Source organism: Ascaphus truei, chromosome 17 (assembly GCF_040206685.1).
Source record: "Ascaphus truei isolate aAscTru1 chromosome 17, aAscTru1.hap1, whole genome shotgun sequence".
NCBI classification, from domain to species: Eukaryota; Metazoa; Chordata; class Amphibia; order Anura; family Ascaphidae; genus Ascaphus; species Ascaphus truei.
This window is the reverse complement of record NC_134499.1, coordinates 17,952,005-17,979,176: the sequence shown is the minus strand read 5'-3', so window position 1 is coordinate 17,979,176 and position 27,172 is coordinate 17,952,005. Positions and strand designations below refer to the sequence as shown.

General features: G+C 59.8%; 2 protein-coding genes across 2 annotated transcripts in view; one reads left to right on the top strand and one right to left on the bottom strand.

Annotated features, from left to right (window-relative positions):
- Positions 1 to 27,172, bottom strand: part of RNF123 (ring finger protein 123) — a 78,241-nt gene that overhangs the window by 11,215 nt on the left and 39,854 nt on the right. The window contains 4 exon segments of the mRNA XM_075574126.1: positions 5,039 to 5,103; positions 5,105 to 5,124; positions 6,045 to 6,120; positions 6,400 to 6,588. Of these exon segments, the coding sequence (XP_075430241.1) occupies positions 5,039 to 5,103; positions 5,105 to 5,124; positions 6,045 to 6,120; positions 6,400 to 6,588 (350 nt within the window).
- AMIGO3 (adhesion molecule with Ig like domain 3) lies at positions 780 to 2,895 on the top strand. Its single transcript, XM_075574115.1, is given in 2 exon segments — positions 780 to 2,694; positions 2,696 to 2,895. Coding segments are annotated over 2 exon segments (1,464 nt in total). The 5' UTR covers positions 780 to 1,317; the 3' UTR covers positions 2,783 to 2,895.

Genomic DNA, 27,172 nt, shown 5'->3' with positions numbered 1-27,172 from the left:
CGACTCACCCTATAACTGCTCTGTACCCATCACAGGACCCCTCACCCTATAACTGCTCTGTACCTATCACAGGACGACTCACCCTATAACTGCCCTGTACCTATCCCAGGACCCCTCACCCTGTAACTGCCCTGTACCATCACAGGACAACTCACCCTATAACTGTCCTGTACCCATCACAGGACCCCTCACCCAATAACTGCTCTGTACCTATCACAGGACCCCTCACCCTATAACTGTCCTGTACCCATCACAGGACCCCTCACCCAATAACTGCTCTGTACCCATCACAGGACCCCTCACCCAATAACTGCTCTGTACCTATCACAGGACCCCTCACCCTATAACTGTCCTGTACCCATCACAGGACCCCTCACCCTATAACTGCGCTGTACCTATCACAGGACCCCTCACCCTATAACTGTCCTGTACCCATCACAGGACCCCTCACCCTATGATAGTCCTGTACCTCTCACCCCAGTAATTGTTACAGTAGGAAGCAAGGTGGGGCACGGGGCAGCCTTTACGACCAGCCCTGGTCCCACTGGGTTTTAATCAGAGCAGGGTCTCTGCCCTCTGGAGTTTCTATAAGAGCGAAGTTTAGCCAGAACCACAGAGTCATTGAGAACATTAGTCAGGGAGGGACCTCTCTACGCTCCCTCCTTCTATGCAACACCAACCAATGCGGATCAGAACAGAACGGAATGTCCATTCTCATGGAGGGAGAGAGAGGGAGAGAGGGGGAGAGAGGGGGAGAGAGGGGGAGAGAGAGGGAGAGAGAGATAAGTGCATCAAACACAGCCAGCTTCAATCAGCTGTAAACAGACTCCTGCATTGATTCAACTCAGAGACTTCAATGCAAAGTCTCCATTCTCACTGACAGCATCACCGGAGCAGGCAAGGCACCCAGCCCACTCGCAGACTCTGTGTGAAGCGCACAGCCGTTGCTGGACCCCGCTGCCCACAAGACAGAGAGGAGGTGACACTTTGTGGGCAGAAGCCGCAGATCTTGCCCGGCACGTTTGCCCTCTGGGGGAGGGGGGAATTCCAGAAGATGCCATCAGCTCTGTAAAGATTTCAACAATCTGCTGGTCTCTGTCATACGCTGCTCCTCACCGCAGCTCACAGGAACCATCCTAAACACACACGGGGTCTCTCGCTTTGAACTCTGCGGCACGAATGCCTTCATTAAAACCCTCAGACTTCCTGCCGGCTTCTGCAACATGATCACTATCCCGGGCAGCGTGTTATCTTCATCCACATGTGCTTAGCGGATGCTGCTCAGCACAGTTTGGTAACAGAGGTCCCTCCAGCACCATGATTCATTTTCCCTGGCAGTGGGAACGGCCAGAGAAGCTGCTGCTTGTGCTCCTGATGGGACTGTTGGACGGAGGCACAGCCTCTTTCGGCTGCCCCTCCTCCTGTATCTGTGCCTCTGACCTCCTCAGCTGCGTCAGACAGGGCCTCCATCAGGTGCCCCCTGCTCTGCCCCCCACCTCCGCAAGCCTGGACCTGAGCTACAATAACCTCAGCCACCTCCACAACCACTGGCTGTCCAATCTCCCCCGTCTGCACGTGCTCCGGTTGAGCCACAATCGCGTCCGCCGGCTGCCAGCCCGGATCTTCCAAAACACCACCCAGCTGCGGCATCTGGACCTCTCCTCCAACCTTCTGGAGGAGATCCGGGAGGAGCTGTTCCAAAGCCTCTACCGCCTGGAGGAGCTTCTCCTGTATAACAACCGCATTACCCGCGTGGATGGGGACGCTTTCTCCCATCTTGCCAACATTCGGAAGATCTACCTGAGCTGGAACCTGCTAACCGGCTTCCCTTTCAGCTCCATGCAGAATCTCACCAACCCCCATCTCCGTACCTTGGATCTCTCCGCCAACCGCTTCGTGGAGCTGCCGGTGGACGAGGTAATCGCTCTACCCAGCTTCATCAAGAACGGCCTGTACCTGCACAACAACCCTCTGACCTGCCACTGCACTCTCTATGCCCTCTTCACCCACTGGCACCACCGGGGCTTCTCTTCTGTGGTTGACTTCTCCGGGGAGCACACCTGCCTGTATATGGGGAAGCCCCGTGCTGCGGTGCGTGTCCTACACACCCGAAACGGGTTAGAGAACTGCTCGCTGGGCCGGGGACAGGAGCTGCCCGACACCAGTCTGAGGGTACTCGTTGGGAAGCGTCTCCTGGTGACCTGCAACACCAGCCTGCCCCGGGAGAACACCACCTACCTGTGGATCTCGCCTGCATACGAGTTCATCAACAGCAACCAGAGCCTGACGATCCACCCCGACGGAAGCCTGGAGATTCGCGAGGCGCAGCCTTGGGATTCAGGCATCTACCTGTGCATTGCGGTCAACAGCAGGATCAGCTCTAATGCCACCCATGAGGTCAATCTGACAGTGCATTACCCCAAACACGAGGGGGAGTCCTTCAATACCGGCCTCACCACCCTCCTGGGCTGCGTGGTCAGCTTGGTGTTGGTCTTTGTCTACCTCTACATGACACCATGCCCCTGCTACTGGTGCTGCCCCAAGGCAGCGCAGCCCCCCAGCCCCCCGCAGGAGAGCAGCGCCCAGTCCTCCATCCTCTGCGGAACACCGCCCGCCTCCGAGGGGCCCAACAGCCGCAAGGTCACGGCCAGCCGGCACGTGGTCTTCCTGGAACCCATCAAGGAGGGCCGGGCCGGGCAAAACCCCAAAGGTTCTGCTGCTCAAGTCGGACTCCGATTCTGCCAGCTCCGTGTTCTCCGACAGTCCCACTGTGCCCACGTAGGCGGCAGGAAGTGCGGCCGATCTGACCACCCGGGCAGAATGGAAGAGTTTGAGAAGTCTGGAACGTGCGACAAACGTCTTCCCATTGACCTTCGAAGAATAGCAAAGCATGGAGCCGTCACCCTCTTGCGTGGAAGGTGTCACCGCATTGGCTGCTACCGAACGGCAGAGCATGCTGCCCTGGCTTTTTTTGGTCACTCCTTTTGATGCCACTGGAACACTGCAGTGCATGGTGCTGTTGTATACGAGGTCACCCCCTTACTGCTTTGGGGGCATGGGGGGGAGGGGTCTCCATAGCAGAATCTCCCCCCTTTACGCCCTGCAATGTTTTGCTCAAATCCACGCACCCCTCTCCCTCCCATCTACCTATTCCACCACGCAGACACATTACAAATCCGCATTGGAACACCTGGAAGGTGGGACACCCCAGGAGATCTCCCCTGGGGACAACACGTGGCGTTCCTGGGCGCCGAGCCCCGATTCCTTCCCGACCTCCGTAACAACAGGCGGAACAAGCTGCTGTCATCGGACAGGAACACTGCGGCTGCATACATCTGCAGGCTTCCTTAACCCTTTCGCTGCAAGGAAAGCCGGGAGCCGCTGGCCTCACCAGCAGCGTAGGGGTTAAACGTCCCTAGGAAACGAAGGCCTTGCTCATTGCGACCCCGCCTACCACTTAAGGGAACTGAATTTGAAACCACACACAGAGCCGAGAATAATGGATCGCTCGCAGAAGCCGGGTCATTCCTGCAGTGTAAGCGGTGCGGAGCGGGACGTTCCCGGGCCCGGCGAGTAGCGTGCGAGGGCGCCGCCATGTCAGACGCCGCCATGCTTGCTGTACTTATTTATTTCACGGTGTAATAAAACCCCCTGAGCCTGCAGCCCGTGACATGCACGTGTTCCTGCTCTCTGTTCATGGTGCTGCTCCCGGGAAGGAAGCCGGCGCCGGCCGCGGCAGTGTCACAGGAGTGGAGAGAGTTCTGCAGAGGTTAATTTCTAGAGAGAAGTGAAGGGTATAGGAGGCAACGTGGGGGGGGGGGGGTGGGGGGGAGGTTAAGTGCTCGAGCCCCCCAGGGAGGGAGCCCTAATGTAAAAACACTTTAGCACTTAGAAGCTGGACCATCACACGGCTGATGTGTTAGAATCAGGAGTGGCCAACTCCAGTCCTCAAGGGCCACCAACAGGTCAGGTTTTCAGGATATCCCTGCTTCAGCACAGGTGATTCAGTCGTTGACTGAGCCACCTGTGCTGAAGCAGGGATATTCTTAAAACCGGACCTGTCGGTGGCCCTTGAGGACCAGAGATGGCCACCCATGTGTTAGATTCACACAGACTGACACCCGTTAACAGACAGGAGATGGAGGGAGCAGGCCGGTGCTACGCACAAGATGTGTCGTCCGTCCCCCCCTCCCCCCCCCCACCCTATTAACCCCTTCGCAGACAGGGGGTCTGCAACATTCTGCACAGTCACATGCAATCCTCCGCTCTCTGTAAATGTCCCTAAATCCCACTTAGATTGCAAGCTCCTCGGGTAACACGCCTCGCTCCCAATTCTGCATTATATTGGGGGGGGGGGGGCGGGGGGCGGGGGGGGTAATACGCGGCCGACGTTATATTCAAAAGACCAATCTGCAGAGCATTTCTTCCCGGCTGCGCGCTGACCCTGGTTACTGAGGAAGGGCAGGGGGCACAGCTCCAGTCCTCAAGACCTCTCCAACAGGTCAGGTTTTCAGGATATCCCTGCTTCAGCACAGCTGGCTCAATCAGTCCCAGCTTCAGCACAGGTGGCTCAATCAGTAGCTCAGTTGCTGAGGCTGGGATATCTTTAAAACCTGACCTGTTTGGGGGGGCTTGGGACCCCTGATGTAGGGACATGCACCGCACTGCTCTTGCCCAAAAGTGAGTGTAAGTTCTCCGGGAGAGACAGGACAGCGCACGCTCACTTCCTCCCGGGAGGGACTAACCCCCGGCCTGAAATACGCAGCGTGTGAGTCTCCTCACTGCCGTGTCCTCCCCGTGCAGAGGTCCCTCCCCAGAGGTGGCTGCACGCGCCTCGGAGCGCTAGTGATTACACAGCCCCGCATGAACCCCAGCAGCACAGGAAATACACACAAACATTTCCCCTCACGCTCTTTAGGGTAAAAGCACTGGGGAGCTCGGGGGCAATAAAGGCGCTGGGAGCTCGGGGGCAATAAAGGCGCTGGGAGCTCGGGGGCAATAAAGGCGCTGCAGGGCAGACGGGGAGAGCAGGACTTACCCTTGGGGGTCGCTGTCAACCAGCAGACGAACCAAGATACCCGTCACAGCCACCAGGATGGGGTAAATGGTCAACGCTCTCCAACCCTGCGGGGGGGGGGGGGGGGGGGGGGGAGGGGAGAGAAGAGCAGAGGGTTAGTGATGGGAGAGGAGAGGAGGTAGAGGGTATGGGGATATGAGGAGGGGGGGTCAGGAGGGGTCAGGGGAGATGAGGAGGGGGGCAGAGGGGATTGGGAGGGTGAGGAGGAGAGGGGACAGAAGGTATGGGGAGATGAGGAGGAGGAGGGGGCAGAGAGGATTGGGAGGTGAGGAGGAGAGGGGACAGAAGGTATGGGGAGATGAGGAGGAGGAGGGGGGCAGAAGGTATGGGGAGGTGGAGGGGGAACAGAGGGTATGGGGAGGTGGAGGGGGAACAGAGGGTATGGGGAGGTGGAGGGGGAACAGAGGGTATGGGGAGGTGGAGGGGGAACAGAGGGTATGGGGAGGTGGAGGGGAACAGAGGGTATGGGGTATGGGGAGGTGAGGAAAAGGGGACAGAGGGTATGGGGAAATGTGGAGGAGGGGGGGGGACAGAGGGGGATTGGAAGAGGTAGAGGGGGGTGGGGGGGGGAAGTTATAGGCAGGGAGAAGATGGAGACAAAGGTCCAGAGTCCCTGCCTTTGAAGTGGGTGAATCTGGTCTGAGTGTGACCGCTTTCCCTGAGAAGTCACTTTATCGCCCTGTGCCTCAGCCACAATTAGATTGTACGCTCTTCACGGCAGTGCCTCCAAAATGTATGGGCTGCATACAAGTAATGAGTATATGAGCCACGGGGCCTGGGGGGGATGGGGGAGAGAGTCCGCCTGTGAATGCAGAGGGGGCAGATAACCAGGACCCCCAAGTGGCAGAGAGCAACACCTCCCCCCCCCCTCCCATTGGGCACAGAGAGGGGACATCCCCCAGGGGCAGAAAGCTAACCCCCCCCCTTGAGGGGCAGAGAGGGGACACCCCCGGGGACACTTGCTGACCTGGAAGTCGGAGGTTAACGACGCGGTCGAACAGGTTCCTCTCGGCCGTCACGCGGTTTAACACCTGGTTCAGCAGCTGCCGAGGGACGAGACGTGTTACTGTGCGAGTGGAACGGGGGCAGCACCCGTGGGCCGTTTAACGCTGTCAGTGCTGGAGGGGGCCTGCAATGCATTGAATCTCCGGCAGGGAAAGGGTTAAACAGATTCGCAGCCTGACCGGGCCCCGCCGACGGGTACTAAACACGAGGAGCGCTCTGCAGCCGGCGCTGGGGTACACGGTTATGAAGGAGTCATGCTCTGCAATTCTCTGGCAGAGAAGGGGTTAACCTGTAACCTGGGGGGGGGGGCACAGTACCTGCGCAAGGCGTCGCAGCAGCAGCTCAGAGGACGAGCGGCTCCAGTCCAGGAAGATGTCGGGGACCAAGGTGACCGTCATCTCTAGCACGCGCAGCAGGCTCACCGACAGGTCGAAGCACGTGGCACAAACCTTCAGCTGTCGGCTGTCCACGAAGTTCCTCTCCAAGCGCTCTGCAGCCTGCTGTATCTGTGAGGAGGGCGAGCACTGAGACCCAGGGACCCCCATACCTCTGGCTAACTATCCGCAGGGACCACACACCCCCCCCCCCCTACTATCCGCAGGGACCACACATACCCCCCCTACTATCCGCAGGGACCACACACCCCCCCCCCTACTATCCGCAGGGACCACACATACCCCCCCTACTATCCGCAGGGACCACACATACCCCCCCTACTATCCGCAGGGACCACACACACCTCCCCCTACTATCCGCAGGGACCACACATACCCCCCCTACTATCCGCAGGGACCACACATACCCCTCCTACTATCCGCAGGGACCACACATACCCCTCCTACTATCCGCAGGGACCACATCATACCCCCCCTACTATCCGCAGGGACCACACATACCCCTCCTACTATCCGCAGGGACCACACATACCCCCCCTACTATCCGCAGGGACCACACATACCCCCCCTACTATCCCCAGGGACCCCACACACCTCCCCCTACTAACTATCCCAGGGACCCCACACACCTCCCCCTACTAACTATCCCCAGGGACCCCACACACCTCCCCCCTACTAACTATCCCCAGAGACCCCACACACCTCCCCCTACTAACTATCCCCAGGGACCCCACACACCTCCCCCTACTAACTATCCCCAGGGACCCCACACACCTCCCCCTACTAACTATCCCCAGGGACCCCACACACCTCCCCTACTAACTATCCCCAGAGACCCCACACACCTCCCCCCACTAACTATCCCCAGAGATCCCACACACCTCCCCCTACTAACTATCCCCAGGGACCCCACACACCTCCCCCTACTAACTATCCCAGGGACCCCACACACCTCCCACTAACTATCCCCAGGGACCCCACACACCTCCCCCTACTAACTATCCCCAGGGATCCCACACACCTCCCGCTACTAACTATCCCCAGGGATCCCACACACCTCCCCCTACTAACTATCCCCAGGGACCCACACACCTCCCCCTACTAACTATCCCCAGGGACCCCACACACCTCCCCCTACTAACTATCCCCAGGTACCCCACACACCTCCCCCACTAACTATCCCCAGGGACCCCACACACCTCCCCCTACTAACTATCCCCAGGGACCCCACACACCTCCCCCTACTAACTATCCCCAGGGACCCCACACACCTCCCCCTACTAACTATCCCAGAGACCCACACACCTCCCCTACTAACTATCCCCAGAGACCCCACACACCTCCCCCTACTAACTATCCCCAGAGACCCCACACACCTCCCCCTACTAACTATCCCCAGGGACCCCCGCACACCTCCCCCTACTAACTATCCCCAGGGACCCCACACACCTCCCCCTACTAACTATCCCCAGGGACCCCACACACCTCCCACTAACTATCCCCAGGGACCCCACACACCTCCCCCTACTAACTATCCCCAGGGATCCCACACACCTCCCCTACTAACTATCCCCAGGGACCCCACACACCTCCCCTACTAACTATCCCCAGGGACCCCACACACCTCCCCTACTAACTATCCCAGGGACCCCACACACCTCCCCCCTACTAACTATCCCAAGGGACCCCACACACCTCCCCCTACTAACTATCCCCAGGGACCCCACACACCTCCCACTAACTATCCCCAGGGATCCCACACACCTCCCCCTACTAACTATCCCAGGGATCCCACACACCTCCCCCTACTAACTATCCCCAGGGACCCCACACACCTCCCCTACTAACTATCCCCAGAGACCCCACACACCTCCCCCTACTAACTATCCCAGGGACCCCACACACTCCCACTACTAACTATCCCCAGGGACCCCACACACCTCCCACTACTAACTATCCCCAGGGACCCCACACACCTCCCCCTACTAACTATCCCCAGGGACCCCACACACCTCCCCCTACTAACTATCCCCAGGGACCCCACACACCTCCCCCTACTAACTATCCCCAGAGACCCCACACACCTCCCCCTACTAACTATCCCCAGGGACCCCACACACCTCCCCCCACTAACTATCCCCAGGGACCCCACACACCTCCCCCTACTAACTATCCCCAGGGATCCCACACACCTCCCCCTACTAACTATCCCCAGGGACCCCACACACCTCCCCCTACTAACTATCCCCAGGGACCCCACACACCTCCCCCTACTAACTATCCCCAGAGACCCCACACACCTCCCCCTACTAACTATCCCCAGAGACCCCCACACACCTCCCCCTACTAACTATCCCCAGGGACCCCACACACCTCCCCCTACTAACTATCCCCAGGGACCCCACACACCTCCCGCTACTAACTATCCCCAGGGACCCCACACACCTCCCCCTACTAACTATCCCCAGGGACCCCACACACCTCCCCCTACTAACTATCCCCAGAGACCCCACACACCTCCCGCTACTAACTATCCCCAGGGACCCCACACACCTCCCCCTACTAACTATCCCCAGGGACCCCACACACCTCCCCCTACTAACTATCCCCAGGGACCCCACACACCTCCCCCTACTAACTATCCCCAGGGACCCCACACACCTCCCCTACTAACTATCCCCAGAGACCCCACACACCTCCCACTAACTATCCCCAGGGACCCCACACACCTCCCACTAACTATCCCCAGGGACCCCACACACCTCCCCCTACTAACTATCCCCAGAGACCCCACACACCTCCCCCTACTAACTATCCCCAGGGACCCCACACACCTCCCGCTACTAACTATCCCCAGGGACCCCACACACCTCCCCCTACTATCCCCAGATACCCCACACACCTCCCCCTACTAACTATCCCCAGGGACCCCACACACCTCCCCCTACTAACTATCCCCAGGGATCCCACACACCTCCCCCTACTAACTATCCCCAGGGACCCCACACACCTCCCCCTACTAACTATCCCCAGGGACCCCACACACCTCCCCCTACTAACTATCCCCAGGGACCCCACACACCTCCCCTACTAACTATCCCCAGAGACCCCACACACCTCCCACTAACTATCCCCAGGGACCCCACACACCTCCCACTAACTATCCCCAGGGACCCCACACACCTCCCCCTACTAACTATCCCCAGAGACCCCACACACCTCCCCCTACTAACTATCCCCAGGGACCCCACACACCTCCCCTACTAACTATCCCCAGGGACCCCACACACCTCCCCCTACTAACTATCCCAAGGGACCCCACACACCTCCCCCTACTAACTATCCCCAGGGACCCCACACACCTCCCACTAACTATCCCCAGGGATCCCACACACCTCCCCCTACTAACTATCCCCAGGGATCCCACACACCTCCCCCTACTAACTATCCCCAGGGACCCCACACACCTCCCCTACTAACTATCCCCAGAGACCCCACACACCTCCCCCTACTAACTATCCCCAGGGACCCCACACACCTCCCACTACTAACTATCCCCAGGGACCCCACACACCTCCCACTACTAACTATCCCCAGGGACCCCACACACCTCCCCCTACTAACTATCCCCAGGGACCCCACACACCTCCCCCTACTAACTATCCCCAGGGACCCCACACACCTCCCCCTACTAACTATCCCCAGAGACCCCACACACCTCCCCCTACTAACTATCCCCAGGGACCCCACACACCTCCCCCCACTAACTATCCCCAGGGACCCCACACACCTCCCCCTACTAACTATCCCCAGGGATCCCACACACCTCCCCCTACTAACTATCCCCAGGGACCCCACACACCTCCCCCTACTAACTATCCCCAGGGACCCCACACACCTCCCCCTACTAACTATCCCCAGAGACCCCACACACCTCCCCCTACTAACTATCCCCAGAGACCCCACACACCTCCCCCTACTAACTATCCCCAGGGACCCCACACACCTCCCCCTACTAACTATCCCCAGGGACCCCACACACCTCCCGCTACTAACTATCCCCAGGGACCCCACACACCTCCCCCTACTAACTATCCCCAGGGACCCCACACACCTCCCCCTACTAACTATCCCCAGAGACCCCACACACCTCCCGCTACTAACTATCCCCAGGGACCCCACACACCTCCCCCTACTAACTATCCCCAGGGACCCCACACACCTCCCCCTACTAACTATCCCCAGGGACCCCACACACCTCCCCCTACTAACTATCCCCAGGGACCCCACACACCTCCCCTACTAACTATCCCCAGAGACCCCACACACCTCCCACTAACTATCCCCAGGGACCCCACACACCTCCCACTAACTATCCCCAGGGACCCCACACACCTCCCCCTACTAACTATCCCCAGAGACCCCACACACCTCCCCCTACTAACTATCCCCAGGGACCCCACACACCTCCCGCTACTAACTATCCCCAGGGACCCCACACACCTCCCCCTACTATCCCCAGATACCCCACACACCTCCCCCTACTAACTATCCCCAGGGACCCCACACACCTCCCCCTACTAACTATCCCCAGGGATCCCACACACCTCCCCCTACTAACTATCCCCAGGGACCCCACACACCTCCCCCTACTAACTATCCCCAGGGACCCCACACACCTCCCCCTACTAACTATCCCCAGGGACCCCACACACCTCCCCTACTAACTATCCCCAGAGACCCCACACACCTCCCACTAACTATCCCCAGGGACCCCACACACCTCCCACTAACTATCCCCAGGGACCCCACACACCTCCCCCTACTAACTATCCCCAGAGACCCCACACACCTCCCCCTACTAACTATCCCCAGGGACCCCACACACCTCCCGCTACTAACTATCCCCAGGGACCCCACACACCTCCCCCTACTATCCCCAGATACCCCACACACCTCCCCCTACTAACTATCCCCAGGGACCCCACACACCTCCCCCTACTAACTATCCCCAGGGATCCCACACACCTCCCCCTACTAACTATCCCCAGGGACCCCACACACCTCCCCCACTAACTATCCCCAGGGACCCCACACACCTCCCCCTACTAACTATCCCCAGGGACCCCACACACCTCCCCCTACTAACTATCCCCAGGGACCCCACACACCTCCCCCACTAACTATCCCCAGGGACCCCACACACCTCCCCCTACTAACTATCCCCAGGGACCCCACACACCTCCCCCTACTAACTATCCCCAGGGACCCCACACACCTCCCCCTACTAACTATCCCCAGGGACCCCACACACCTCCCCTACTAACTATCCCCAGGGACCCCACACACCTCCCCTACTAACTATCCCCAGGTACCCCACACACCTCCCCCTACTAACTATCCCCAGAGACCCCACACACCTCCCCCACTAACTATCCCCAGGGACCCCCACACACCTCCCACTAACTATCCCCAGAGATCCCACACACCTCCCCCTACTAACTATCCCCAGGGACCCCACACACCTCCCCCTACTAACTATCCCCAGGGACCCCACACACCTCCCGCTACTAACTATCCCCAGGGACCCCACACACCTCCCACTAACTATCCCCAGGGACCCCACACACCTCCCACTAACTATCCCCAGGGACCCCACACACCTCCCACTAACTATCCCCAGAGACCCCACACACCTCCCCCCACTAACTATCCCCAGAGACCCCACACACCTCCCCTACTAACTATCCCCAGGGATCCCACACACCTCCCCCTACTAACTATCCCCAGGGACCCCACACACCTCCCCCTACTAACTATCCCCAGGGACCCCACACACCTCCCCCTACTAACTATCCCCAGAGACCCCACACACCTCCCCCTACTAACTATCCCCAGGAACCCCTCACACCTCCCCCTACTAACTATCCCCAGGGACCCCACACACCTCCCCCCACTAACTATCCCCAGAGACCCCACACACCTCCCCTACTAACTATCCCCAGAGACCCCACACACCTCCCCCTACTAACTATCCCCAGGGACCCCACACACCTCCCCCCACTAACTATCCCCAGAGACCCCACACACCTCCCCTACTAACTATCCCCAGGGACCCCACACACCTCCCCCTACTAACTATCCCCAGGGACCCCACACACCTCCCCCCACTAACTATCCCCAGAGACCCCACACACCTCCCCTACTAACTATCCCCAGAGACCCCACACACCTCCCCCTACTAACTATCCCCAGGGACCCCACACACCTCCCCCACTAACTATCCCCAGGGACCCCACACACCTCCCCCACTAACTATCCCCAGAGACCCCACACACCTCCCCCTACTAACTATCCCCAGGGACCCCACACACCTCCCCCACTAACTATCCCCAGAGACCCCACACACCTCCCACTAACTATCCCCAGGGACCCCACACACCTCCCGCTACTAACTATCCCCAGGGACCCCACACACCTCCCACTAACTATCCCCAGGGACCCCTCCCACCTCCCCCTACTAACTATCCCCAGGGACCCCACACACCTCCCCCCACTAACTATCCCCAGAGACCCCACACACCTCCCCTACTAACTATCCCCAGAGACCCCACACACCTCCCCCTACTAACTATCCCCACGGACCCCACACACCTCCCCCTACTAACTATCCCCAGGGACCCCACACACCTCCCCCTACTAACTATCCCCAGGGACCCCACACACCTCCCCTACTAACTATCCCCAGAGACCCCACACACCTCCCCCTACTAACTATCCCCACGGACCCCACACACCTCCCCCTACTAACTATCCCCAGGGACCCCACACACCTCCCCCTACTAACTATCCCCAGGGACCCCACACACCTCCCACTAACTATCCCCACGGACCCCACACACCTCCCCCTACTAACTATCCCCAGGGACCCCACACACCTCCCCCTACTAACTATCCCCAGAGACCCCACACACCTCCCCCTACTAACTATCCCCAGGGACCCCACACACCTCCCGCTACTAACTATCCCCAGGGATCCCACACACCTCCCGCTACTAACTATCCCCAGGGACCACACACACCTCCCCCTACTAACTATCCCCAGGGACCCCACACACCTCCCCCTACTAACTATCCCCAGGGACCCCACACACCTCCCCCTACTAACTATCCCCAGGGATCCCACACACCTCCCCTACTAACTATCCCCAGGGACCCCACACACCTCCCCCTACTAACTATCCCCAGGTACCCCACACACCTCCCCCTACTAACTATCCCCAGGGACCCCACACACCTCCCACTAACTATCCCCAGGGACCCCACACACCTCCCCCTACTAACTATCCCCAGAGACCCCACACACCTCCCCCTACTAACTATCCCCACGGACCCCACACACCTCCCCCACTAACTATCCCCAGGGACCCCACACACCTCCCCCTACTAACTATCCCCAGGGACCCCACACACCTCCCCTACTAACTATCCCCAGGGACCCCACACACCTCCCCCTACTAACTATCCCCACGGACCCCACACACCTCCCCCTACTAACTATCCCCAGGGACCCCACACACCTCCCCCTACTAACTATCCCCAGGGACCCCACACACCTCCCCTACTAACTATCCCCAGGGATCCCACACACCTCCCCTACTAACTATCCCCAGGGACCCCACACACCTCCCCCTACTAACTATCCCCAGGGACCCCACACACCTCCCCCTACTAACTATCCCCAGGGACCCCACACACCCCCCCTACTAACTATCCCCAGGGACCCCACACACCTCCCCCTACTAACTATCCCCAGGGACCCCTCCCACCTCCCCTACTAACTATCCCCAGGGACCCCACACACCTCCCCTACTAACTATCCCCAGGGACCCCACACACCTCCCCCCACTAACTATCCCCAGAGACCCCACACACCTCCCGCTACTAACTATCCCCAGGGACCCCACACACCTCCCCCTACTAACTATCCCCAGGGACCCCACACACCTCCCCCTACTAACTATCCCCAGGGACCCCACACACCTCCCCTACTAACTATCCCCAGGGACCCCACACACCTCCCCTACTAACTATCCCCAGGGACCCCACACACCTCCCCCTACTAACTATCCCCAGGGACCCCACACACCTCCCCCTACTAACTATCCCCAGAGACCCCACACACCTCCCCTACTAACTATCCCCAGGGACCCCACACACCTCCCCTACTAACTATCCCCAGGGACACCACACACCTCCCCTACTAACTATCCCCAGGGACCCCACACACCTCCCCTACTAACTATCCCCAGGGACCCCACACACCTCCCCTACTAACTATCCCCAGGGACCCCACACACCTCCCCCTACTAACTATCCCCAGAGACCCCACACACCTCCCGCTACTAACTATCCCCAGGGACCCCACACACCTCCCCCTACTAACTATCCCCAGAGACCCCACACACCTCCCACTAACTATCCCCAGGGACCCCACACACCTCCCCCTACTAACTATCCCCAGGGACCCCACACACCTCCCCCCACTAACTATCCCCAGAGACCCCACACACCTCCCCCTACTAACTATCCCCAGAGACCCCACACACCTCCCGCTACTAACTATCCCCAGGGACCCCACACACCTCCCCCTACTAACTATCCCCAGGGATCCCACACATCTCCCCTACTAACTATCCCCAGGGACCCCTCCCACCTCCCCTACTAACTATCCCCAGGGACCCCACACACCTCCCCCCACTAACTATCCCCAGAGACCCCACACACCTCCCGCTACTAACTATCCCCAGGGACCCCACACACCTCCCCCTACTAACTATCCCCAGGGACCCCACACACCTCCCCCTACTAACTATCCCCAGGGACCCCACACACCTCCCCCCTACTAACTATCCCCAGGGACCCCACACACCTCCCGCTACTAACTATCCCCAGGGACCCCACACACCTCCCCCTACTAACTATCCCCAGGGACCCCACACACCTCCCCCTACTAACTATCCCCAGGGACCCACACACCTCCCCCTACTAACTATCCCCAGGGATCCCACACACCTCCCCCTACTAACTATCCCCAGGGACCCCACACACCTCCCCCTACTAACTATCCCCAGGGACCCCACACACCTCCCCCTACTAACTATCCCCAGGGACCCCACACACCTCCCCTACTAACTATCCCCAGAGACCCCACACACCTCCCACTAACTATCCCCAGGGACCCCACACACCTCCCACTAACTATCCCCAGGGACCCCACACACCTCCCCCTACTAACTATCCCCAGAGACCCCACACACCTCCCCCTACTAACTATCCCCAGGGACCCCACACACCTCCCGCTACTAACTATCCCCAGGGACCCCACACACCTCCCCCTACTATCCCCAGATACCCCACACACCTCCCCCTACTAACTATCCCCAGGGACCCCACACACCTCCCCCTACTAACTATCCCCAGGGATCCCACACACCTCCCCCTACTAACTATCCCCAGGGACCCCACACACCTCCCCCACTAACTATCCCCAGGGACCCCACACACCTCCCCCTACTAACTATCCCCAGGGACCCCACACACCTCCCCCTACTAACTATCCCCAGGGACCCCACACACCTCCCCCACTAACTATCCCCAGGGACCCCACACACCTCCCCCTACTAACTATCCCCAGGGACCCCACACACCTCCCCCTACTAACTATCCCCAGGGATCCCACACACCTCCCCCTACTAACTATCCCCAGGGACCCCACACACCTCCCCTACTAACTATCCCCAGAGACCCCACACACCTCCCCCTACTAACTATCCCCAGGGACCCCACACACCTCCCCCTACTAACTATCCCCAGGGACCCCACACACCTCCCCCACTAACTATCCCCAGAGACCCCACACACCTCCCGCTACTAACTATCCCCAGGGACCCCACACACCTCCCCCTACTAACTATCCCCAGGGACCCCACACACCTCCCACTAACTATCCCCAGAGACCCCACACACCTCCCCCTACTAACTATCCCCAGAGACCCCACACACCTCCCCCTACTAACTATCCCCAGGGACCCCACACACCTCCCCCTACTAACTATCCCCAGGGACCCCACACACCTCCCACTAACTATCCCCAGGGACCCCACACACCTCCCCCTACTAACTATCCCCAGGGACCCCACACACCTCCCCCTACTAACTATCCCCAGAGACCCCACACACCTCCCCCTACTAACTATCCCCAGGGACCCCACACACCTCCCCCTACTAACTATCCCCAGGGACCCCACACACCTCCCCCTACTAACTATCCCCAGGGACCCCACACACCTCCCCCTACTAACTATCCCCAGGGACCCCACACACCTCCCCCTACTAACTATCCCCAGAGACCCCACACACCTCCCCTACTAACTATCCCCAGAGACCCCACACACCTCCCCCTACTAACTATCCCCAGGGACCCCACACACCTCCCCCTACTAACTATCCCCAGGGACCCCACACACCTCCCCCTACTAACTATCCCCAGGGACCCCACACACCTCCCCCACTAACTATCCCCAGAGACCCCACACACCTCCCCCTACTAACTATCCCCAGGGACCCCACACACCTCCCCCACTAACTATCCCCAGAGACCCCACACACCTCCCACTAACTATCCCCAGGGACCCCACACACCTCCCGCTACTAACTATCCCCAGGGACCCCACACACCTCCCACTAACTATCCCCAGGGACCCCTCCCACCTCCTCCTACTAACTATCCCCAGGGACCCCACACACCTCCCCCCACTAACTATCCCCAGAGACCCCACACACCTCCCCTACTAACTATCCCCAGAGACCCCACACACCTCCCCCTACTAACTATCCCCACGGACCCCACACACCTCCCCCTACTAACTATCCCCAGGGACCCCACACACCTCCCACTAACTATCCCCACGGACCCCACACACCTCCCCCTACTAACTATCCCCAGGGACCCCACACACCTCCCCCTACTAACTATCCCCAGAGACCCCACACACCTCCCCCTACTAACTATCCCCAGGGACCCCACACACCTCCCACTAACTATCCCCACGGACCCCACACACCTCCCGCTACTAACTATCCCCAGGGATCCCACACACCTCCCGCTACTAACTATCCCCAGGGACCACACACACCTCCCCCTACTAACTATCCCCAGGGACCCCACACACCTCCCCCTACTAACTATCCCCAGGGACCCCACACACCTCCCCCTACTAACTATCCCCAGGGATCCCACACACCTCCCCTACTAACTATCCCCAGGGACCCCACACACCTCCCCCTACTAACTATCCCCAGGTACCCCACACACCTCCCCCTACTAACTATCCCCAGGGACCCCACACACCTCCCACTAACTATCCCCAGGGACCCCACACACCTCCCCCTACTAACTATCCCCAGAGACCCCACACACCTCCCCCTACTAACTATCCCCATGGACCCCACACACCTCCCCCACTAACTATCCCCAGGGACCCCACACACCTCCCCCTACTAACTATCCCCAGGGACCCCACACACCTCCCCTACTAACTATCCCCAGGGACCCCACACACCTCCCCCTACTAACTATCCCCACGGACCCCACACACCTCCCCCTACTAACTATCCCCAGGGACCCCACACACCTCCCCCTACTAACTATCCCCAGGGACCCCACACACCTCCCCCTACTAACTATCCCCAGGGATCCCACACACCTCCCCTACTAACTATCCCCAGGGACCCCACACACCTCCCCCTACTAACTATCCCCAGGGACCCCACACACCTCCCCCTACTAACTATCCCCAGGGACCCCACACACCTCCCCTACTAACTATCCCCAGGGACCCCACACACCTCCCCCTACTAACTATCCCCAGGGACCCCTCCCACCTCCCCTACTAACTATCCCCAGGGACCCCACACACCTCCCCTACTAACTATCCCAAGGGACCCCACACACCTCCCCTACTAACTATCCCCAGGGACCCCACACACCTCCCGCTACTAACTATCCCCAGGGACCCCACACACCTCCCCCTACTAACTATCCCCAGGGACCCCACACACCTCCCCCACTAACTATCCCCAGAGACCCCACACACCTCCCGCTACTAACTATCCCCAGGGACCCCACACACCTCCCCCTACTAACTATCCCCAGGGACCCCACACACCTCCCCCTACTAACTATCCCCAGGGACCCCACACACCTCCCCTACTAACTATCCCCAGGGACCCCACACACCTCCCCTACTAACTATCCCCAGGGACCCCACACACCTCCCCCTACTAACTATCCCCAGAGACCCCACACACCTCCCCTACTAACTATCCCCAGGGACCCCACACACCTCCCCTACTAACTATCCCCAGGGACACCACACACCTCCCCTACTAACTATCCCCAGGGACCCCACACACCTCCCCTACTAACTATCCCCAGGGACCCCACACACCTCCCCCCACTAACTATCCCCAGAGACCCCACACACCTCCCCCTACTAACTATCCCCAGAGACCCCACACACCTCCCGCTACTAACTATCCCCAGGGACCCCACACACCTCCCCCTACTAACTATCCCCAGGGATCCCACACACCTCCCCTACTAACTATCCCCAGGGACCCCTCCCACCTCCCCTACTAACTATCCCCAGGGACCCCACACACCTCCCCCCACTAACTATCCCCAGAGACCCCACACACCTCCCGCTACTAACTATCCCCAGGGACCCCACACACCTCCCCCTACTAACTATCCCCAGGGACCCCACACACCTCCCCCTACTAACTATCCCCAGGGACCCCACACACCTCCCCCCTACTAACTATCCCCAGGGACCCCACACACCTCCCGCTACTAACTATCCCCAGGGACCCCACACACCTCCCCCTACTAACTATCCCCAGGGACCCCACACACCTCCCCCTACTAACTATCCCCAGGGACCCCACACACCTCCCCCTACTAACTATCCCCAGGGATCCCACACACCTCCCCCTACTAACTATCCCCAGGGACCCCACACACCTCCCCCTACTAACTATCCCCAGGGACCCCACACACCTCCCCCTACTAACTATCCCCAGGGACCCCACACACCTCCCCTACTAACTATCCCCAGAGACCCCACACACCTCCCACTAACTATCCCCAGGGACCCCACACACCTCCCACTAACTATCCCCAGGGACCCCACACACCTCCCCCTACTAACTATCCCCAGAGACCCCACACACCTCCCCCTACTAACTATCCCCAGGGACCCCACACACCTCCCGCTACTAACTATCCCCAGGGACCCCACACACCTCCCCCTACTATCCCCAGATACCCCACACACCTCCCCCTACTAACTATCCCCAGGGACCCCACACACCTCCCCCTACTAACTATCCCCAGGGATCCCACACACCTCCCCCTACTAACTATCCCCAGGGACCCCACACACCTCCCCCACTAACTATCCCCAGGGACCCCACACACCTCCCCCTACTAACTATCCCCAGGGACCCCACACACCTCCCCCTACTAACTATCCCCAGGGACCCCACACACCTCCCCCACTAACTATCCCCAGGGACCCCACACACCTCCCCCTACTAACTATCCCCAGGGACCCCACACACCTCCCCCTACTAACTATCCCCAGGGATCCCACACACCTCCCCCTACTAACTATCCCCAGGGACCCCACACATCTCCCCTACTAACTATCCCCAGAGACCCCACACACCTCCCCCTACTAACTATCCCCAGGGACCCCACACACCTCCCCCTACTAACTATCCCCAGGGACCCCACACACCTCCCCCACTAACTATCCCCAGAGACCCCACACACCTCCCGCTACTAACTATCCCCAGAGACCCCACACACCTCCCCCTACTAACTATCCCCAGGGACCCCACACACCTCCCACTAACTATCCCCAGAGACCCCACACACCTCCCCCTACTAACTATCCCCAGAGACCCCACACACCTCCCCCTACTAACTATCCCCAGGGACCCCACACACCTCCCCCTACTAACTATCCCCAGGGACCCCACACACCTCCCACTAACTATCCCCAGGGACCCCACACACCTCCCCCTACTAACTATCCCCAGGGACCCCACACACCTCCCCCTACTAACTATCCCCAGAGACCCCACACACCTCCCCCTACTAACTATCCCCAGGGACCCCACACACCTCCCCCTACTAACTATCCCCAGGGACCCCACACACCTCCCCCTACTAACTATCCCCAGGGACCCCACACACCTCCCCCTACTAACTATCCCCAGGGACCCCACACACCTCCCCCTACTAACTATCCCCAGAGACCCCACACACCTCCCCTACTAACTATCCCCAGAGACCCCACACACCTCCCCCTACTAACTATCCCCAGGGACCCCACACACCTCCCCCTACTAACTATCCCCAGGGACCCCACACACCTCCCCCTACTAACTATCCCCAGGGACCCCACACACCTCCCCCTACTAACTATCCCCAGAGACCCCACACACCTCCCCCTACTAACTATCCCCAGGGACCCCACACACCTCCCCCTACTAACTATCCCCAGAGACCCCACACACCTCCCCCACTAACTATCCCCAGGGACCCCACACACCTCCCCCTACTAACTATCCCCAGAGACGCCACACACCTCCCGCTACTAACTATCCCCAGGGATCCCACACACCTCCCGCTACTAACTATCCCCAGGGACCCCACACACCTCCCCCTACTAACTATCCCCAGGGACCCCACACACCTCCCCCTACTAACTATCCCCAGAGACCCCACACACCTCCCCCTACTAACTATCCCCAGGGACCCCACACACCTCCCCCTACTAACTATCCCCAGAGACCCCACACACCTCCCCCTACTAACTATCCCCAGGGACCCCACACACCTCCCCTACTAACTATCCCCAGGGACCCCACACACCTCCCCCTACTAACTATCCCCAGAGACCCCACACACCTCCCCCTACTAACTATCCCCAGGGACCCCACACACCTCCCCCTACTAACTATCCCCAGGGACCCCACACACCTCCCCCTACTAACTATCCCCAGGGACCCCACACACCTCCCCCTACTAACTATCCCCAGGGACCCCACACACCTCCCCCTACTAACTATCCCCAGGGACCCCACACACCTCCCCTACTAACTATCCCCAGGGACCCCACACACCTCCCCCTACTAACTATCCCCAGAGACCCCACACACCTCCCCCTACTAACTATCCCCAGGGATCCCACACACCTCCCCCTACTAACTATCCCCAGGGACCCCACACACCTCCCCCTACTAACTATCCCCAGGGACCCCACACACCTCCCCCTACTAACTATCCCCAGGAACCCCACACACCTCCCCTACTAACTATCCCCACGGACCCCACACACCTCCCCCTACTAACTATCCCCAGGGATCCCACACACCTCCCCTACTAACTATCCCCAGGGACCCCACACACCTCCCCCTACTAACTATCCCCAGGGACCCCACACACCTCCCCCTACTAACTATCCCCAGGGATCCCACACACCTCCCCCTACTAACTATCCCCAGGGACCCCACACACCTCCCCCTACTAACTATCCCCAGGGACCCCACATACCTCCCCCTACTAACTATCCCCAGAGACCCCACACACCTCCCCCTACTAACTATCCCCAGGGATCCCACACACCTCCCCCTACTAACTATCCCCAGGGACCCCACACACCTCCCCCTACTAACTATCCCCAGGGACCCCACACACCTCCCCCTACTAACTATCCCCAGGAACCCCACACACCTCCCCTACTAACTATCCCCACGGACCCCACACACCTCCCCCTACTAACTATCCCCAGAGACCCCACACACCTCCCGCTACTAACTATCCCCAGAGACCCCACACACCTCCCCCTACTAACTATCCCCAGGGACCCCACACACCTCCCCCTACTAACTATCCCCAGGGACCCCACACACCTCCCCCTACTAACTATCCCCAGAGACCCCACACACCTCCCGCTACTAACTATCCCCAGGGACCCCACACACCTCCCCCTACTATCCCCAGATACCCCACACACCTCCCCCTACTAACTATCCCCAGGGACCCCACACACCTCCCCCTACTAACTATCCCCAGGGATCCCACACACCTCCCCCTACTAACTATCCCCAGGGACCCCACACACCTCCCCCTACTAACTATCCCCAGGGACCCCACACACCTCCCCCTACTAACTATCCCCAGGGACCCCACATACCTCCCCCTACTAACTATCCCCAGAGACCCCACACACCTCCCCCTACTAACTATCCCCAGAGACCCCACACACCTCCCCTACTATCCCCAGGGACCCCACACACATCCCCCTACTAACTATCCCCAGGGACCCCACACACCTCCCCCTACTAACTATCCCCAGGGACCCCACACACCTCCCACTAACTATCCCCAGGGACCCCACACACCTCCCCCTACTAACTATCCCCAGGGACCCCACACACCTCCCCCTACTAACTATCCCCAGGGACCCCACACACCTCCCCCTACTAACTATCCCCAGGGACCCCACACACCTCCCCCTACTAACTATCCCCAGAGACCCCACACACCTCCCCCTACTAACTATCCCCAGGGACCCCACACACCTCCCCCTACTAACTATCCCCAGGGACCCCACACACCTCCCCTACTAACTATCCCCAGGGACCCCACACACCTCCCCCTACTAACAATCCCCAGGGACCCCACACACCTCCCCCTACTAACTATCCCCAGAGACCCCACACACCTCCCCCTACTAACTATCCCCAGAGACCCCACACACCTCCCCCTACTAACTATCCCCAGGGATCCCACACACCTCCCCCTACTAACTATCCCCAGGGACCCCACACACCTCCCCTACTAACTATCCCCAGGGACCCCACACACCTCCCCCTACTAACTATCCCCAGAGACCCCACACATCTCCCCCTACTAACTATCCCCAGGGACCCCACACACCTCCCCCTACTAACTATCCCCAGGGACCCCACACACCTCCCCCTACTAACTATCCCCAGAGACCCCACACATCTCCCCCTACTAACTATCCCCAGGGACCCCACACACATCCCCCTACTAACTATCCCCAGGGACCCCACACACCTCCCCCTACTAACTATCCCCAGGGACCCCACACACATCCCCCTACTAACTATCCACAGGGACCCCACACACCTCCCCCTACTAACTATCCCCAGGGACCCCACACACCTCCCCCTACTAACTATCCCCAGGGACCCCACACACCTCCCCCTACTAACTATCCCCAGGCACCCCACACACCTCCCCCTACTAACTATCCCCAGGGACCCCACACACCTCCCCTACTAACTATCCCCAGGGACCCCACACACCTCCCCCTACTAACTATCCCCAGGGACCCCACACACCTCCCCCTACTAACTATCCCCAGAGACCCCACACACCTCCCCCTACTAACTATCCCCAGGGACCCCACACACCTCCCCTACTAACTATCCCCAGGGACCCCACACACCTCCCCTACTAACTATCCCCAGGGACCCCACACACCTCCCCCTACTATCCGCAGGGACCCCACCCACCTCCCCTACTAACTATCCCCAGGGATCCCACACACCTCCCCTACTAACTATCCCCAGAGACCCCACACACCTCCCCCTACTATCCGCAGGGACCCCACCAACCTCCCCTACTAACTATCCCCAGGGATCCCACACACCTCCCCTACTAACTATCCCCAGGGACCCCACCCACCTCCCCCTACTAACTATCCCCAGGGACCCCACACACCTCCCCCTACTAACTATCCCCAGGGACCCCACACACCTCCCCTACTAACTATCCCCAGGGACCCCACACACCTCCCCCTACTAACTATCCCCAGGGACCCCACACACCTCCCCCTACTAACTATCCCCAGGGACCCCACACACCTCCCCCTACTAACTATCCCCAGGGACCCCACACACCTCCCCCTACTAACTATCCCCAGGGATCCCACACACCTCCCCCTACTAACTATCCCCAGGGATCCCACACACCTCCCCCTACTAACTATCCCCAGGGACCCCACACACCTCCCCTACTAACTATCCCCAGGGACCCCACACACCTCCCCCTACTAACTATCCCCAGGGACCCCACACACCTCCCCCTACTAACTATCCCCAGGGACCCCACACACCTCCCGCTACTAACTATCCCCAGGGACCCCACACACCTCCCCCTACTAACTATCCCCAGGGACCCCTCCCACCTCCCCCTACTAACTATCCCCAGGGATCCCCACACACCTCCCCCTACTAACTATCCCCAGAGACCCCACACACCTCCCCCTACTAACTATCCCCAGAGACCCCACACACCTCCCCCTACTAACTATCCCCAGAGACCCCACACACCTCCCCCTACTAACTATCCCCAGGGACCCCACACACCTCCCCCTACTAACTATCCCCAGGGACCCCACACACCTCCCCCTACTAACTATCCCCAGGGACCCCACACACCTCCCCTATTAACTATCCCCAGAGACCCCACACACCTCCCCCTACTAACTATCCCCAGGGACCCCACACACCTCCCCTACTAACTATCCCCAGAGACCCCACACACCTCCCCCTACTAACTATCCCCAGAGACCCCACACACCTCCCCCTACTAACTATCCCCAGGGACCCCACACACCTCCCCCTACTAACTATCCCCAGGGACCCCACACACCTCCCCCTACTAACTATCCCCAGGGACCCCACACACCTCCCCCTACTAACTATCCCCAGGGATCCCACACACCTCCCCCTACTAACTATCCCCAGGGACCCCACACACCTCCCCCTACTAACTATCCCCAGGGACCCCACACACCTCCCCCTACTAACTATCCCCAGAGACCCCACACACCTCCCCCTACTAACTATCCCCAGGGACCCCACACACCTCCCCCTACTAACTATCCCCAGGGACCCCACACACCTCCCCCTACTAACTATCCCCAGGGACCCCACACACCTCCCACTAACTATCCCCAGGGACCCCTCCCACCTCCCCCTACTAACTATCCCCAGGGACCCCACACACCTCCCCCTACTAACTATCCCCAGGGACCCCACACACCTCCCCCTACTAACTATCCCCAGGGACCCCACACACCTCCCCCTACTAACTATCCCCAGGGACCCCACACACCTCCCCTACTAACTATCCCCAGGGATCCCACACACCTCCCCCACTAACTATCCCCAGGGACCCCACACACCTCCCCCTACTAACTATCCCCAGGGACCCCACACACCTCCCCCTACTAACTATCCCCAGGGATCCCACACACCTCCCCCTACTAACTATCCCCAGGGACCCCACACACCTCCCCCTACTAACTATCCCCAGGGACCCCACACACCTCCCCCTACTAACTATCCCCAGGGACCCCACACACCTCCCCTACTAACTATCCCCAGGGATCCCACACACCTCCCCCACTAACTATCCCCAGGGACCCCACACACCTCCCCCTACTAACTATCCCCAGGGACCCCACACACCTCCCCCTACTAACTATCCCCAGAGACCCCACACACCTCCCCCTACTAACTATCCCCAGAGACCCCACACACCTCCCCCTACTAACTATCCCCAGGGATCCCACACACCTCCCCCACTAACTATCCCCAGGGATCCCACACACCTCCCCCTACTAACTATCCCCAGGGACCCCACACACCTCCCCTACTAACTATCCCCAGGGACCCCACACACCTCCCCCACTAACTATCCCCAGGGACCCCACACACCTCCCCCACTAACTATCCCCAGGGACCCCACACACCTCCCACTAACTATCCCCAGAGATCCCACACACCTCCCCCTACTAACTATCCCCAGGGATCCCACACACCTCCCCCTACTAACTATCCCCAGGTACCCCACACACCTCCCCCTACTAACTATCCCCAGGGACCCCACACACCTCCCCCTACTAACTATCCCCAGGGACCCCACACACCTCCCCCTACTAACTATCCCCAGGGACCCCACACACCTCCCCCTACTAACTATCCCCAGGGACCCCACACACCTCCCCCTACTAACTATCCCCAGGGATCCCACACACCTCCCCCACTAACTATCCCCAGGGATCCCACACACCTCCCCCTACTAACTATCCCCAGGGACCCCACACACCTCCCCCTACTAACTATCCCCAGGGACCCCACACACCTCCCCCTACTAACTATCCCCAGGGACCCCACACACCTCCCCCTACTAACTATCCCAAGGGACCCCACACACCTCCCCCTACTAACTATCCCCAGGGACCCCACACACCTCCCCCTACTAACTATCCCCAGGGACCCCACACACCTCCCCCTACTAACTATCCCCAGGGACCCCACACACTTCCCCCACTAACTATCCCCAGGGATCCCACACACCTCCCCCTACTAACTATCCCCAGGGATCCCACACACCTCCCGCTACTAACTATCCCCAGGGACCACACACACCTCCCCCTACTAACTATCCCCAGGGACCACACACACCTCCCCTACTAACTATCCCCAGGGACCACACACACCTCCCCCACTAACTATC